General features: G+C 45.2%; 1 protein-coding gene across 1 annotated transcript in view; it reads left to right on the top strand.

Annotated features, from left to right (window-relative positions):
• Positions 1-1,917: 1,917 nt before the first annotated feature.
• The window catches only part of KCNQ5 (potassium voltage-gated channel subfamily Q member 5), a 295,778-nt gene continuing 281,109 nt past the window's right edge, over positions 1,918-16,586 (top strand). Inside the window, exon 1 of the mRNA XM_074819752.1 lies at positions 1,918-2,276. Coding sequence (XP_074675853.1) covers positions 1,921-2,276 — 356 coding nt within the window. The 5' untranslated portion in view covers positions 1,918-1,920. The remainder of the gene's footprint in view (positions 2,277-16,586) is intronic.

Genomic DNA, 16,586 nt, shown 5'->3' with positions numbered 1-16,586 from the left:
ACTTAACATCTGTTTTGACATGTGTGCTGTTTCTGCCATCCCTTATCACGAGCGTGAGTGGCCACTGCGGTTCACATGTTAGAAGTTCCTGTTTGAAGCCGCCTGCAGTGGAGGAGGAAGTGCAGTGAAGAAAGGGAGAAGATTAAGCTCTTTAAATAAAGACAACTGATTGAACGGCTCTGGAGACATTGTAGCAGTGAATTAGTACTGTGATGTTTCCATGTTTCTTCAGTAGAGGCACAAGTTAATGTCCTCAGCCAGAATATGACATCCACTTCACTGCTTACCTCTTTTTCTTAAAGTTGGAGATGGTGTGTTAATCAAGGGCTTGAGAGCCTGGCCTCTAACTAGCCAGTACGAAGAAAAAAAAAAAAAACGAAATTTAACTGAATTTCTGAATGCCTCTATGGATTTTCGCATAACATCAGCGTCCACATTATCGCTTTTCATTAACCCTTCACGAATTAGCGTCACATTTTTGCACATTGCGGTGCTCAGGCTGCAAAACCAGTGACACGCGCCTGTTTTTCATGAAGTGTGTGCCGAAGTGCCCGGACGGCGGCTCGCCCTCTCCCCCGGGCACGGCGGGGCTCCCGAGCGTCCCCCGGGGGGGCGGCGGGCGCTGCCGAGCCCCGGGGAGCAGCACGGGCGGTGGCTGCCCGCCGCAGGCAGCCGCGGGGCTAAGGGGGGGCTGCGGGGGGGTGACTGGGGGGGCGTCCGCCGAGCACCGGCAATAAACAGCGGCCAAAGCCGGCGCGGCTGCCGCCAGCTCCGGGCGGGGAGGCGCGGAGCGGCCGCGCCTGCGGCGTGGTGAGGTGGATTTTTTTTTTTTTTTTTTTTTTTTTTTTTTCCGCAAGCTCACCTTGATGCGGCGGGGAGTTAAAGGCCCGCTCTCGGCAGGGGGAGCTTTGTTTTCTCGGCACAGCTCGGGCACCGAGCGGCGGCACCGCTGCGCTCCGGCTGCACCGCGCCGGGGCCGGAGCTACCGGGGCCTAGGGGGGAGCCCGCAGGGAGGGCAGCCCCCGCCGCCGCTGGGATTTGCTCTCCCGCCGCCGCGCGGGGCCGGGGCACGGCGGAAGCGCCGGAGCGGCGTGTCGGGCTGCGCCGCCCCCTCGGGGGGACACCCGGCGGCTCGCCTGCGCTGCCCCGCCCGGGCCGGCCACGCTCCCCGCCCGCAGCGGGGTCCCGCCGCCGGCCGAACCGCCCCCGCGCCGCCGCCGAGACTTACGGCAGTTTTGTTACTTTCTCGGACTTAAATGGACATTTCCCGGGAGCGGGCGTAGCCCGCGGGCGCCGCGTCCCGCCAGCCGCTCGCCGCCCGCCCCGCCGCGGGCACCGCCGCTGCCTTCGCCGCTCGCACCCCGGGGACGCGGGGGTGCCCGGCAGCGCGGCCCCTGCCAGCCCCCGCCCGCCCGCCCGCCCGCCCGCCTCTCTCGACGACTTTCTCCGCCGCCGGGAGCGAGAGCAACAGCCTGCCCGGCCCGGCCGGGCCAAGCGCCGCGGGAGGCGGCGAGGGAGCGGGCGGCGAAACGCACCGCCGAGCCGCGGCCCGGAGCCCTCGCCCCCGCGGCCTCTCTGCCGGAGCTGCGCGGAGCTGCCCCCCCGCCCCGCTCCTCCCGCCGCCCCGTCCCGGGCCGCGGAGCCACGCCGGGCGGCGCTGCGGGGGCCGGCGGCCGGGAGGAGAGCGCGCCCGGGGGGGCGCCCGCTGCCTCGCCGGGGCCCCCCGCGAAGCTGCCGCAGCCCGGCCCGCCGCGCCGGGCGCCCAAAGTGGCCCGCGCCCCCGCGCCCCGCGGGCGCCGCCCGGAGACCCTCGGCCCCCGCTGCCTCCTGCGGCCCGCCGCCGCGGGGTGCCTGGCCGCCGCCGCCCGCGCCCTGCTCCGCCGCGGCCCCGGCGCTCGCCCCGGCGCCCGGGGTGATGCCATGCCCCGCAACCACGGCGGCGGGGAGGAGGGCGGCTCCGCGGGGCTCTGGGTGAAGAGCGGCGCGGCGGCGGGCATGAAGGATGTGGAGTCGGGCCGGGGCAGGGCGCTGGCGAGCGCGGCGGCCCGCGGCGACGGCCTGCTGCTCCTGGGCACCGGCGGCGCGGCCGCCCCCGCCGGGCTGCGGGAGGGCCGCCGCGGGAAGCACGGCGCCCGCATGAGCCTGCTGGGGAAGCCGCTGTCGTACAGCAGCGGGCCGAGCTGCCGCAGGAACGCCAAGTACCGCCGGCTGCAGAACTACCTGTACAACGTGCTGGAGCGGCCCCGCGGCTGGGCCTTCGTCTACCACGCCTTCGTGTGAGTACCGACCCCGCTCCCCTCTCCTCCCGGCCCGGCCCCTCCCGGCCCGGCCCCTCCCGGGCGGCTGCACCGCACCTGCCCCCGGCCAGAGCCGCGGTGCACACCTCCCCTCCTCCCGCTCCGCTCCCCGAGCGTCGCTCCGCGGCCGGTCCCCGGGGAGGACAAGTCCCCCGCGCGCTGCGCCGAAAGTGCCTGGGAGTCACCAGCGGAGGCGGGGGAGCCACCGCCACCTGCGGCGCGGCGCTCCGCGGGCGACGGAAAATCCGCGCAGCCCCCGGCGGGAGGCGGTGGTGGCGGGGGCGGGGGGGAGGCTTGGTTCGCCCGGCAGAAGGAGCCGGAGCAGAGCGCGGCGGGGAGCACATGCTCGCTTGGCTCAGGGGCGCTTGAGGCCGCCGGGTTGCGGGGGAGGGGAGGGGGGGGGTGGCTGCGCGGCGCTCCCGCAGGGGCCGCCCCGCCGGCCCCGAGGTTAGATGGGGCGAGGGGTGCCGGCCGCTCCCGGGCCCCTCCCCGTGGTGGCGGGGCGCGGTGGAGGCGCCGGTGGTACCCCCGGCGTGCGTTTCGCTTCGCGGAGAGCGAGCGCTGCGCGGTTTGAAAAGTTAGCGCCGCGGAGCCGCGCGGCGCGTTTCTTCCTCCCGCGTGTTTTCCGAGCGCGCGTGGTTTCCGCGCCGCAGGGAGTGCGGGGGGCGGCGGGGGCCGCGCCGCCGTCCCACGCGGGCGCTCGCCGCGGGACGCCGCCACCCGGACGCGCCCACCTGCCGCTCGCCGCCCCCGAGGAAGGGCGCGGGGCCCGGCCGCTCCTCCGGCGCTGCCATTTCTGCGCCTTTGCTTTTAGCGAGGGACCGACCCCTCCCGTCGCCCTCGTCCTGACAGAGCCGGGGGCTGAACCGCACGTCCCGGCGCATCGCTCTGCGCGGAGCGGGGCTGGCACCGCGTTGCGAAACTTGCGCTGCTTTACTGACGGAGGCTGGCGTGGGGGAGCTGTGGGAGGGGGGCCTGAGCCTGTAACGACTTAAAGTAGCCCCGGGGCTAGTGGTGTTCCTCAGTTCATTAGCAATCCCCAGGTTTTACGGGTTTTGGTAATATTCGGGGGAAAGGCCCGACGCAAAAGCCTTTTGGACGGCTGAGCAAGCCGTGCAGTGCGGGCTGGCAAGGAGTCACTGCACTGGATCATAGTCCTAGATGAGAACGTTGCGATAAATTGCGGAGGGAGGATGACAGGCATTACTGTATCGGGGGTATAACATAAGGTATTTCTGTGTTTGGCTACCGAAAATAGAAATAAATAACAAGTTTTAACTGATACGCTGTAGGTAACTGTATTTCCACGATAGTTGCCGGAATCAAGCTAGCGGTTACAGCCACTTCAGGAAAAAAGCAACTGTTCCCTAAAAGCTGTTTGACAGCGTAAAGAGTGCTCCTCTCCTGGCAGCAGGGGAATCCCCAAATCCGACTTTAATAAAAGTTTTTATAAGTGAAAAAAATACTTTGCCAAAACCATGGCAGTCTGATTAATGAGATACTTTGTGAATAGATTTATTTAGTAGATCAAAATAGCTATAGATAACAAGCAGTAGAAACATACTTAATGTAATATTTTACTCAGTAAACGGATTTTTGTCCACTTAGAATATGTGCCCATCCTCTCTGTTTTACTGTGAAAGTCAACTCCTACAGCTTGAACTTTCTTCTTGGAGGGCATTTATTTGTTACATTTTGCTGTTTGGGTTCTTACAGGTGTTATCCTGCAGCATAGATGAATGTAAATTAATGTTGTGAGAATCACCAAAGTATTTACTAGGAATTATCTTACTGCAGTGCCTGAAGTGGCAATATAAAATGTATAAATTGTAGTTTTGGACCTTTCTCTTTGAGATCCTGAAGAAAATCATTAAAACAAGTACAGTTCGAGTTGGAAATAAGGTTGACAAGTTTAAACCTCAAAAAAAAAAAATAAAATTTCCAAACAGAGTGAAGTCATGACACAGCAGCACTGTAAACAAGGAAGATTGCCAGTTGCGTTTAGATAATTGCCTGCATAGAAAGAGTGCCAGTTTTAATTTTTAATTGCAAATGGCAATTTTGGCAGCTGTAAATGCCAACATTATATCTTTTATCTGAGCAGATCTGTGTGAAAGAGCTTGAAACATTACTGTAATATAAAGGCACCTAGTAATAATATTACCTTTAAGGATCTGTCACTGCTACAGTGTTTAAGGTGCATTTGAAGTTCCATTGGATTTCAGTTTGACAGCCATCCTCATTGCCAGCCTATAAATTATTTTAATGTATTTATATAATTCTGATTTAAAGACTGCTAGATATTCAGATAATATTTTTGGTGTTTCAGGCTCAATTTTTTCTAGCCACCTGATCAAATACAGTTGCATCTTGGAAAACACACCTTCTTACAGAATTAAAAAACAAAACAAAAAGCTCCAGCTATTTGAAAGAAAAAAGTCTCGAGACAAGTGGCCTAGAGTCGCGAAGACATTACTAAGTACGTGGATGAGATGTCTGCTCCTACCTCTGTTAAACTGTTCTTGACTGCAGTGGAGCCCGTTACAGCTCTGTACTGTTTCTGTTTCAGGAATGGGCTATCTGGGGTGAGACCTTTTGTGTAGATCATTGGTCTCCTGAAATGAAGCTCACTCTGATATGCAGGTTGAAGTAACACAAGGGTAGTTTCAGAGTTTCAGTTGGAAGTCTTAGATGTGGAAGTTTGTTTACATTTGCCTGTTTGTTTTTGAAATAAGAAGTGGGGAATTAAGCATCAGTTACAAACAAGAAACCATCCCTGCAGTGATTCTTTCATTGCTTATTTCCACAGGGAAAAACACTTTAGAGCTGATAATTATGCACAGTTCACTCTTTTTTCTTTTTGCCCTTTCAAATGAGAGAAGAACAGGCCAACCACCTGAGGAACGAGGGTTGTGACCTACATTCAGAAGTCAATTGGTTAGTTTATTTATAAATATAAACTTGCCAAATGCTGGAAAAGACAGCTGTTCTGCAAACTTCTGCTACTAGAGGAAGGATTTACTCTTGAGCAAAGGCCTTTGACTTCAGTAATGTTGTGCTGGGGAGCAGAGCCATAAATTACGTGTTTCTTGGATCCTTTTTGGGCACCTCAGTAGCTCTTTACATGGAAGCCCTAGTTAAAAATCTAAGATCTTTCCTGCAAGTTTTTGCAAAACTGCTTTTCAGATACCACGGTCTTCTGTTCTTAATCATTCAGGAACACCGAAAATACGAACACTTATCAAATCAGAAAAGAACATTCATACCATTTGTGAGTAATGAGTCAGTAACTTAAACTCCTGCTAGTAAAATATTTATGCCACACCACATCACCTACATGTGGAGCATGTGCATATTTAAGATGCGTGCGCCTACATTAAAATACTGTGATATTGTAACTGTTCAAAAGCATTGTCTTGGGATGTCATAGGATTTCTTTCTGTTGTTGCTGTGGCTGTTTATTTAGATTATTTTGGGTTCTTTGGCTTGATAAAAATGTATAGACATTGCCTTAGAATTATCAAAGGGGAATTACATATTTGTTGCAAATTTAACTCTGGGTTTCATCTCCAGTTGTCAAAAGGATTTTGTATTATTTTTATTCTTAATTGACATTCTGAAAAAGAGATGGCATGAGATCTTCAGAAAAAAATACTGCTCTTTGATACTGTTTATACTGGTAGGGTATAATTAGTTGCATAAGTTTCCTAATTTAACATGTTGGATTTATTTCAGGAGTAATAAAGTTTCTGTTTCTTACAGACTTCTTTGTACTATACTCCATGCATCCCATGTTTGTTGTGGGGATGTCCTTCTCTTTACAAAGCCACCACCTTTTGCTCTGGAAGGTTCTGAATCACAAATCGCAGGGCTGGATGCGTGCACAGGGGCAGTATCACTTTGCATGACCTGTGTTGATACGTTTCCACGGGCATCCTCTGTTGGCCACTGCTGGAGATAGGATGCAGTGCTAGATGAATTTAAGAGCCTGTACGGTGTTCTTGTTCTATGTTCTAATCTAATGATGCCATCAAAGATTTAACTAGCTATTTTAGCTTTCCAGATCTGCCGGAAAGGACATAGCTTACTAATGATCAGATGGCAATTGAACAGCAGCGTCTTTGCATGTGAGCTAACAGCGCTGCATCATACTGTGCCATTTGTATAATTAGGGACGTTTCACATTCTGATTAAAAAAACCCAATAATGTGCAACAGCCTAAATACTTGCTTTTTCTCCTGCTATCAGAAAGTAGGAGAAATTATTTTAGCTCTTTATTTTATCCATCTCAAGTCATCTAATGAACTAGTTCTAGGTGCTCTGTGGGTAGATCTATGGCTTTCATCTTTTCAAGCACAATTTCAGAGTCAGGGTCTGATGTTGTTAGGACAACAATACATTTTTTATATGCTTTAAAAAACAAATAACAGCATGATATTTACAAATAACTAATAGTGTTGACAACAGAAATGATGTGGCAAAGCAAATCTTATTAGGTATTAAGGAGGTAAAAATTTAAAACTCTTTAAGTGTAACGCCTAAACTTTAGGAGGCATTTTCTTTCAGAGAGTGACAGTGAATGATGGTAGATATTTAGGTGCACTTCAGTGTAAATCTGCATTGGTCTGCAACATCTGAGACAGTCTGCGATTCTGTATGTGTGCTTATTTCTCACTTAAACATTGTTTGGAAGAGACCTGTGGAAGTCACCCAGTCTGACAGGAAGGCCCAGTCGTGTCAGCCAGGCTTTGTCTAGACAGGTCTTAAACTTCACTGGATGGAGTTCCCACCACCTTGGTGGGTAACATACAGGTCTGCAACACCCACCTGTTGAGAAAGGAGGGGTTTTGACATGGGGAAGGAAGAATGGGAGAGCCAACCTGAACCTCCCAAGTGGCAGTTTATGGCCATTGCCCCTTTATGTATCATCTGGCACTAGCAAGAAGAATTTGGCTTCTTTATCCTTGTAATTTCCCTTCAGGTAGCTGTAGGCTGCTACTAGGTCATCAGATCACCCTTTTGCCAGTCTGAACAAGCTCACTCCCTCAACTTCTCTAAGACACAAGCTCGAGGCCCCCGACTACCTTGGTTGCTGTCCAGCGTCTCTTCCAGCTTCTGCACATCCCTGCTCAGCTGGAGATGGGGTGCACGACTAGGTGCCATAGTGTGAGGCCACCTAGAGTAGAGGAGAAAAATAACTTTCTACAGCCTGATGGCCCCATTCCTCTAATGCGGTTGTGTGCTGCTTGTCTTATTTTTGATGAGGGCACGCTTATGCTGCTGTGTCCACAGGAACACCAAGGCCCTTTTTGGTGGGGCTGCTGCCCAAACAGTGGGTTGTCAGCCTGTATGGATGCATGGGATCCTTCTGCACCAGATGCAGATCTCTGCTTTTCTCTTAATTGGACTTCATAGGTTTTTATGTTCACATCCTGAATTTTCTTGTGCTACCTCAGTCACTATACACTGACCAGAGAGGTGGAAATAAAACAATCTTTAAAACCACTTGCATTTTCTCCGTGATTGTCAGAGAAGGTAAAATGTTCAACAACCCTTCATTCCTCCTCTTTCCTGGACATGTTGTTCACGGACAGCAGTCCTCTCCTCACGAGCAATAAATAACATCTACCTTCTTTTTTTCGCTTGTTTTTCGTTGGAGCACTATTGCCCACCTCAGGATTTTCAGTAGATAAGTATCAGAATTGTTTATGATGTGATGTATACTTACCTTAGTAAAATACTGTTTCGTGTTTTATTTTTTGAGGCTTGGCCTACTAAGTTTTCTCATTTGTACTGGACTCGCTTTCCCCCTCAAGAGCAGTGATCCAGAGGAGACAACAAATTTGCCATAAAAATCAAAACTGATCCTCTGAAAGAAGAGAACAAAAGGCTTTCTCTGAGAAAGTGTCACCAAGATGTGGGTTGGGAAAAGTTCCTGCATGTGGAACTTCTTGTATTTGTCATAGGATTTATTTCTAAACAGGATTAGGAATTATGGATAGGAAGGTGGATAGTATCTTAGGTTAGTGTTTGGTTTTCAGATTTTTAAATAAACGTACAACCTTTGCAAGCATGGTCTTCATCTTTTCTCCATTTTAAAGCAAGAAGTGAGTTAAGAGCTTTCTTTGTAATTATCTTTTTGCTGTAATTTTTTTCCCTCATGCAAAAATCATGCAATTGGCATTATATTTGGGGGTGACAGTCCTATCTCAGATCTGCTTTTCTTGGCGTGTCAGTCTTGGGCGTGACATTTCTTGTCTTCCTTACTGAGTGTCTTGTATGATGCAGGGACGCTTGATGAACTTCCTGTGGTCTCATATGGTGAAAGAAGTTGCCCTAAATTATAGATTTTTGTCCAGGGGTCATAGGATCTATGAATGCATAATGTAGCATTAAATACGTGCTGTCTCAAAGGAGTAGTTGTTTTAGAGGCTGCAAGAAAAACTTTAATTGCCTGTGAGACAATATTTTGTGACAGATTTTCAGAGTAGGCTCTAGATGATAGCTTAATGAGCTAGACACCTTTTTTTTACTTTTTTTTTTCCCCCTATACTTTTTAAGTTTCCCTGGTCTTTGTCTTTTTAAAGCAAAAATAAAAGTCATGATATCTACACAGACTTGATGCTCTTTCCGTGCTCCAAATCTGACTACATTTTTTAATAGCTATTCATCCTGGTTTACTGTTGTTGTTTGTAGCTTGATTAAGTTCCCTAAACTGGGTGAAAGTACAATTGAACTGATATTTTTTCAATAATTGCAAATGTTTTCTAGCATCAGCCAAATGGAATACCAATGATCATTCAGTCATTAGTAGTGATTTCCCTATTCATGAGGATAAACGTCATTAATATATTTACCAATACTCATAAAAATGCAGTGAAATTTTTCATAATAGTTTTGGTGCAAAGGGAAAGTACATGGTTTGTAATTTCATTAATCTTTTTATGGAGAAAATATATAAAAGCAAAAATTTATATTCCTAGACAGTGTAAACTTCTGACATTGCAAATAAATCTCACTGCTGTAAGGTAGTTGTTTCTTAATAATTCAAAGGTAAAACTGAATTGCCAAGTCTTTAACATTTTTATATGGTTCATATTTCCATTACCATAAATGTCTGATGAAAATTAATGAAATTTGCCACTGATTTTAATTGAAGCAAAAGTGAGTCTTCTGCACACAGGTAAAAAAGGTGGAGCAGAAAGCATAAATAACACTATCTTATGCAAAATCTTTAACATGTATACACAACAGACATCATTTGCTACATTATTCCTAATGAGGCACATGTTTATTCTTACAATAAATGTTGCTTTTTCCCTTTGCAAACCATTAACACAACAGAGCATGCATTCTTGGCTTTTTTAATTAATGATGGTGTATTGAGATCCACTTCTAGATTTGTATTATATAAACTATACTAAGTTTGGGGAAACATGTATTTTTGTTCTCCTTTCTTCTTTTCTCTGAGAGATTTTTTTTGAAAGTTTGGTTTACAGATTTCCTGTAAGAGAGCAGATGTAGATTACCCAAGGGATTGCCACCACAGCTCAGTTAAGGTTGAAAATTCATCAGCTGTAAAGTTTATCAATTGCAGAAGAATTTCAAGCAGTTGCTGTGCTCATATGCAAAGTAAACTTCCTTTAAATATATTAATTAAAAGTTCAAAGCCTGTCTTACAGGTCAGCTGCACTTAAGAAATATTTTCAATTTTCTGTTGAGCATTAGATTTATCTTGTGATAGTGGTCTGAGTTGCAGTGTAATTGCGTTACAGGAAGCTCAGAAAAACGTTCATCATTTTGGGCACTGAAGTGTAGTCTCAGGCAGTGTCCTCTACTTGAAAGACTATGTGATTACTTCTTAATGTATACAGTCTGATCCAGTGCTTCAGAAGTGGACACAGTCCTCCAGCTAGCCATATCTGAATTTCTCTATTTGGCCTTCACCCAAGAAAATCTTCAAACATAAATATGTGTATTTTTCTTTACAGAGATGGACATAAATATGTAGTAAGCATTTTCTTGAAGAATGAATGATTTTCAAAGGCATGGAGTACCTGCAGCTTCCTTTCATTATTCTATTGTGCATTCAATGGGTAATTCACTTTTTTCTCCCCACTTGTATAGAAAGAAGTTTAACAAATTAACCATGCTCTTAAACTGATTAGAAATAATGAAGAAAGGAAGTTCTGTACCTGCCCACTTCTTGATTTAAGCAATATATTCCTGTTTGTCTTGGCTTCCTTCTTGCTTTGAGACTCCCTAGTTCAACAAAGCAAACATATTACGCCTTTCAAGATTTCTGTAGAGTTTTAGTTTTGTTGTAGTCATACCTGATATCATATGGTGGCAACAGACTGGTGCCAGCAGTCAAATATGACCAAACCAACAGAGTAAAAACTTTCTGCTTTGATAGGAAAAAAATGCTACTGAACACTTTCAGATGCCTCCTCAGTTCACCAGTGACATAGATTAGAGCATTTGCACACACCCTTTTGAGGTCATTCAGTCAGAAATAGCATCTAACTTCTCCTAGGGCATTAAATTTAATTGCTTCATACAGCCTAAGCTCATCCATAACCGTGGTATCTGAGAATTACCCATTAGAAGCAAATGTATAAATCTTCCTCTTCCATGCTCTCGTGGCAGGAGTGCACTTAAAAGTTACTGCTGGGGCCTTTCTGAATAAGCAGAAGAATCCTGACATACTTGAGAGGGCCTTTTGTGGGAAAATTAAGATGAAATATTGTTTTGGATGCATTTCTGTAAGTAGTGGGGGTGGAGGGCCACTGATCCTTGGCAGTGAGTTTGGAAATGTGGGTCGGTCTCCCCAGGAGACAAGTCTGTATCAGTAACCACATCTTTTCAATGACGGAACTGCCACATTGCCAGAGAATGACGGGTGATGGCTCAGTCAAAGCTGGCATGGTGAGGCTGGAATGGTGTCAGCACTGCAGCCAGGGCTGGTGAGCAGGTAATGTCTTCTCCCCTTCAGTGGCCCAACACTGGAAAAGAGGCATTGCTGTGTTGCCAGAAAATCATGCAGCGAACTCATCAGCTTGAAAAACTCTTTTATATCCAAGAAAGTTGTGCTGACTGGGGTTAGAAGTAGTCACTAAAATCATTAGGAGGAAAGAAATCTCTGCTCTCATTTCTGTGCTGTTGATACTTTGCTGTAGAGTCAGCGTTTTTTCATAGGCATCAGATGAACCATTGCCACAGGAAGGAGCAGTCTTGCTCTTTGCTGCTCTCTGCAAAAGGATGCGTCTAGGTGGCAGGAAATGTAAAGCGGCATGTGAATGAGCTACTTGCAGGTATCTGTGCAGTGGGGAGGAAAGAAGAGCCTGTGCTGGCAGTTGGCGGGTTTTTCTTAGACCTGTCCCTCAGGCCGTTCTGAAGTGCAGTTGGGAGGCAGAACTTTGAATCATAGAATCGTAGAATCTTTTAGGTTGGAAAAGTCCTTTGAGATCATTTGAGTACAACTATAAGCTTAACACTGTCAAGTCCACCACTAAATCATGTCCCTAAGTGCCACATCTATATGTCTTTTAAATACCTCCAGGGATGATGACTCAACCACTTTGCTGGGCAGCCTGTTCCAATGCTTGATAACACTTTCAGTGAAGAAATTTTTCCTAATATCCAATCTAAACCTCCCCTGGTGCAACTTGAGGCCATTTCCTCTTGTCCTATCGCTTGTTACTTGGGAAAAGAGACCAACACCCACCTCACTACAACCTCCTTTCAACCTCCTTTTCTCCTGCCTTTGACCCCACCTACTTGTTTTTACTAGAAATCTTAATTGAATGTTGTTTTTTTCAATGAGGTTCCAGTATACTTCCTATGCAACTGTGGTTAGTCGCAATAAGTATGTGTGTTCTCAAGTGATTTATTTAATTGCTAGTCATTTAGTCTGTAGACGTTTCTCTCTTTGAGATGTCCCAACTGCGTCTGTAGACTGAAGATGAAGCAGAATTTAGAATAAAAGAGGAACAACTTTGTTAATGTCTATGGGTGTTGTAAATTTTTATATAATAAAACAGGTTGTTCGAACAGACATATTTCTTTCCCCTTAAGCTTAGAAAGAATAGATTTCATTTGGTGGTTGGAGATACTGTCTGGAAAGAAGTTAACCTTCCTCAAAGGTTGCACTGACTGCTGACTAAACTCGTGATTTGGCTTCCGCAAATAATCTGTTTGCTGGGTACTGGAATTGAGAGGTTATTGTAGGCAGTGATGAGGCAGGTGGTGATCCTGAATTATAAATACTCTCTAGAAGGAATTCTGATTTGCATCCTGAAAATGCATGTGGACATACTTTTTAGTGGTATAGTTTTAGGCACTTACATAATAATTAGAAGTCAAACTGATCATTGGTAAAAGCTCTATCTTTCAATCACAGATGATGGCAAAAACCGATCTGAATTAGAGACATTTTTATAAAACTTCTGAAGTTATACTTGAGAAAGTCTTCTATGGAGAGCAGAAGGCCTATCCTGAAATCTTCAACGCTACTAACTTATGTACGTGCAGGAACTCCACATGAGATTTTGCTGTTTGGAGTCATTATGTAGGGAGAGTTATGGTGAGAGCATTTGTGGAATTGCAGAGGCAGGAGAAGTTATCTAGGTGGGAACAAAATCATTGAGGTGAAGGAGAATTTATGAATGCCTACTTGACTGTAACAGTATTTGACCGATACTGAATATTACTTTCAGGTTAGAAATGCGTTTGTCTTATAGAAATAATATGTTTTTAATTAACATTTTCCCCCTTTTATTATCTGCTTTCTGAGGAGACAAAGCTGAAGTACTAGTGTGAATCAATTTATTGGATTTCTATATATATAAAACATGGTATTGATCTTTAAATTTTTCTTCCATTGAGGTCTTGACCTTGTCTGCAGTCCTGAGGAAATAATCAGTAATACTTTTACTACAACATGAAAATTTTATTCACTACCTGATTGTGTTTCTGATTGCTTTTCCTTTGGTAAATGTTCATGTAAATCTCCCTGCTGAGACTGAGCCTCAAATGGTTTATTCCCATCTGGGTCCACTCTCTGCTGGAGCTTAGGTCACTTTTTAGCTGCTCTTGCAGGTCATTTGATGTGAAGGGATGCAGCCGGGTCAGCACAGTGCAGCCCAGTCTCTGACCTCCAGCATGACTACGCCTGCACTTGGAAGAGAACCTGGGGAGGTGCATCTGACATTCCAGTACTTCTGAATACCCTTTAGCTTGGTTAGAAATACAGTCCTCAGGGACTTTTTCTGCAGGAAGGAATTCAGTCAGTCTTATTCCTGTCCAGGGAATTTCTCCTTGAAACCATAGCTGAATTAATAATATCCATAAAATATCAAAGACATCTAAAATATTATAATATTCAATTAAATGTTGTTATTGCTGCTGTTCATTAATGGAAGAGCTGGAGCTGAAGTAGCTATACCACACTGAAGCACGATATCACACCAGTAATTGCAGGAAGAGAAGTATTTACTTGGAAAAATCCTGCGTATGATTTTGCTCTCCAGTATTTTTTCATCTGCCCATATCTCTAAATTACCTCACTGCAGTGAAGGGTCATGGGATTCTTTTTGTCTTCCCTTTATCACCAGCTTTAGGAGTTAATAATAAATAATATAATGGATAGTGACTGAAAACTCAGATATATTAAGACGGCAAAATGACATTTCAGATACAATCTGTATCTGGAAGATAAAATTAGCAGAGTTCTCAGTATTTAAGAAGTATGATTTTATGAAATTTTGATTGTGTTTTTCAGGTTTATTAATCCCTGGCAAAATTATGCTCTTCTCTGTCTTGAGCATAAAAGAGGCAAATCTCTGTGAAATAAGACTAAAATGAAAATGATCCTGGATGAAAACGTGAACAGTTGTAAAGATTTTGAAGTCATTTAGAGAAGAGTCTGTCAAGAGATCTGAAGTGTATTTTGATTTTGGGAATGAGATAAGTATATTAGGGAAGCCCACTCATCTCCCAATACCTACACTGGGCATCCTGCAATGAACCAGTGTTTGCTTTCAGCACCATCCAGTGTGTGTCACAGAGCAATGTTTATGAACATACAGGGGATCTGATGTATTCAGTATGTTGCACTGGCTCGGTACTGTAATGGATATGTGACGTTGGCAGGTTATGCTGTTCCAAGTATGGATCTGTGGATTAATTTCAAACTGAGGACTGCCGTGCCAACCTCTAGAGGGTGTGCAGGTGACGGCAACAAATCACTACACATACAGTTCATACTGTTTTCTGGCAGGAGGATGAAACTGGTATCTCGCAGTCTAGCCCTGGGAATTGCTGAATTGCTGGTTATGTGTTCTAAAAAATCATTAACATTTTTAGTTTGATTAAAACCAATAATTAATGCAGAATACTGGAAAAGTGTTAGAATACCTTGTGAAAATGATGGCACACACAGCTACAGCTCTGCAGGATGTCATTCACTAATCCACAAACTTCTTTCATGTACCAAATGCAAGTTCATGATTAAATAATACCAAGTATTTGTATCATTTTTGTTCTTGGGTGTTCTAGTTACCTATCTAGCTATCTGTCAGTGTCTTAGATGCTCTGCAAACAGTGAAAAATCTTCACAAAAGAAATCTGTCTTTTCTCTTGGAATAATATGGAAAGGCACCACAATGGCATTGGTCAGCATTGTAGGCAAGAATGTCAATTCTCCCCCTACATTCTTCTAAATTACTGTAGACAACAATGTCACTGTCTTTTATTGAGGATGTAACCCAGGCATCATTGTTGAGATGGATCTTTATTATTGCTAATATGATTTCTGTCTGCCTAATATCTCAAAGGTATGACCTATCTGTTGCTACAGCTCAAACTATCGCTCATTCTAAATGTTTCAGTTCTTGCAACCTCCTTCTGTCTGGACTCAGCAGTATGCTCTGAGTGCTCATCCCTATGACTGTATAACCCCCTCCCTCAGCCCAGAGTTAGCTCCTCTTACTGCCTAGGGAGAAAGTTATTTCTCTTAACTTTCAATAGCTGTAAAAAAGCATCTGGCTAGTTAATTTTTAAAATTACATTTATAACTTAATAACGAAAAGAGAAAGTTAACTTTGCATGATTCATTAAATGGAAAAAAAAAGAACAAGTGAAACTGTTCCTTTTTGCTGCATCTGACAACCTCAGCAGCACGTGATAGAAATGCTGTTCATTCAACGGTAAACTACTGACAGCAGAGGACTAACGTGGGTGCATTTCTAATTTACTGCAACTAAACCCCACTTCAGTAAACCTGTAACTAAAACTGTGGTGTATTTTTTTCCAGTCACTTTTTGAAAGTGACATTTATTTTAGCAAATACTGAGCTGTTACATTAGCTGGAAATTTCACTGTGTAATGGTTTTATGAATGTTATATATCATGTGCTTAATGAGAGTTTTCTTCCTGCATTATTTGGCTTTGTCTGAAGATACTGACTTAGAGAAATGGATGCCTGGTAGAAGAACAAGCAGAATGGCAATGCAGCTTCCCAGCACGTGGCAGGGATACCAGGGTCCAGATGAATTAATGGTGGTAAAGATACACCTAGTCTTACCACTTTTTCTGAGGTTGGGAGCTAAAAAACGAGCAGATATTATGTGGCTGATAGAAACTAGTAAGAACGTGGGGAACGTAGTCAATGGGATGCCCTATGAGAACAGATTGATACCAGTCTCAAGAGTTCTTTGAAACAGACTGTTGTCAAAATCCTAGGGCTTGACAAACTTTGAGAAACGTAGACATGAATTGGACTAGTTTGTTCAATTTAAGGTATGTTTTTATGAAGCATCTTCTCTCAAAACAAGCCTCTGCATCTGCATACTTTTGCAGTCTGTAGTATGGAATGAGGATGGACTTAATGCTCTTCAGCTAGTTTAATTAATTTCAACTGATCACATTGCTGTGATATGATCACTGTGTCTTTGGAACATTCTATCAAACTTTTAAAGCCTTGTATAAAGTCTAATTTTTCAAAAACAGGAGTAAAAAAGAGTGTTTTTGCTTGTGACCTAGGATGGAACAGCAATTCAGATCTTTGCAACTAAAAGTCTAAACCTCTACAGATGACAGGTGTTTAAAATTGATATATATATTGTGTCTAGGTAGGCCGAGTCCACTATGTCTGCTGTTTGGGTTCTGCATTGGATCATTCAATACATTGTGTTCATTAAAATAGACCCTAGAATTTGTTTGCCTTTTTAGTGCCTCAGAGAACACACTGGGAAAGCTAGAAATGTATGGCCTTTCTGTTCACACAAC

The sequence above is a fragment of the Strix aluco genome, chromosome 3 (assembly GCF_031877795.1).
Source record: "Strix aluco isolate bStrAlu1 chromosome 3, bStrAlu1.hap1, whole genome shotgun sequence".
NCBI classification, from domain to species: Eukaryota; Metazoa; Chordata; class Aves; order Strigiformes; family Strigidae; genus Strix; species Strix aluco.
Note: the sequence above shows the minus strand (reverse complement) of the source record. Positions and strands in the feature narration are given on the sequence as shown.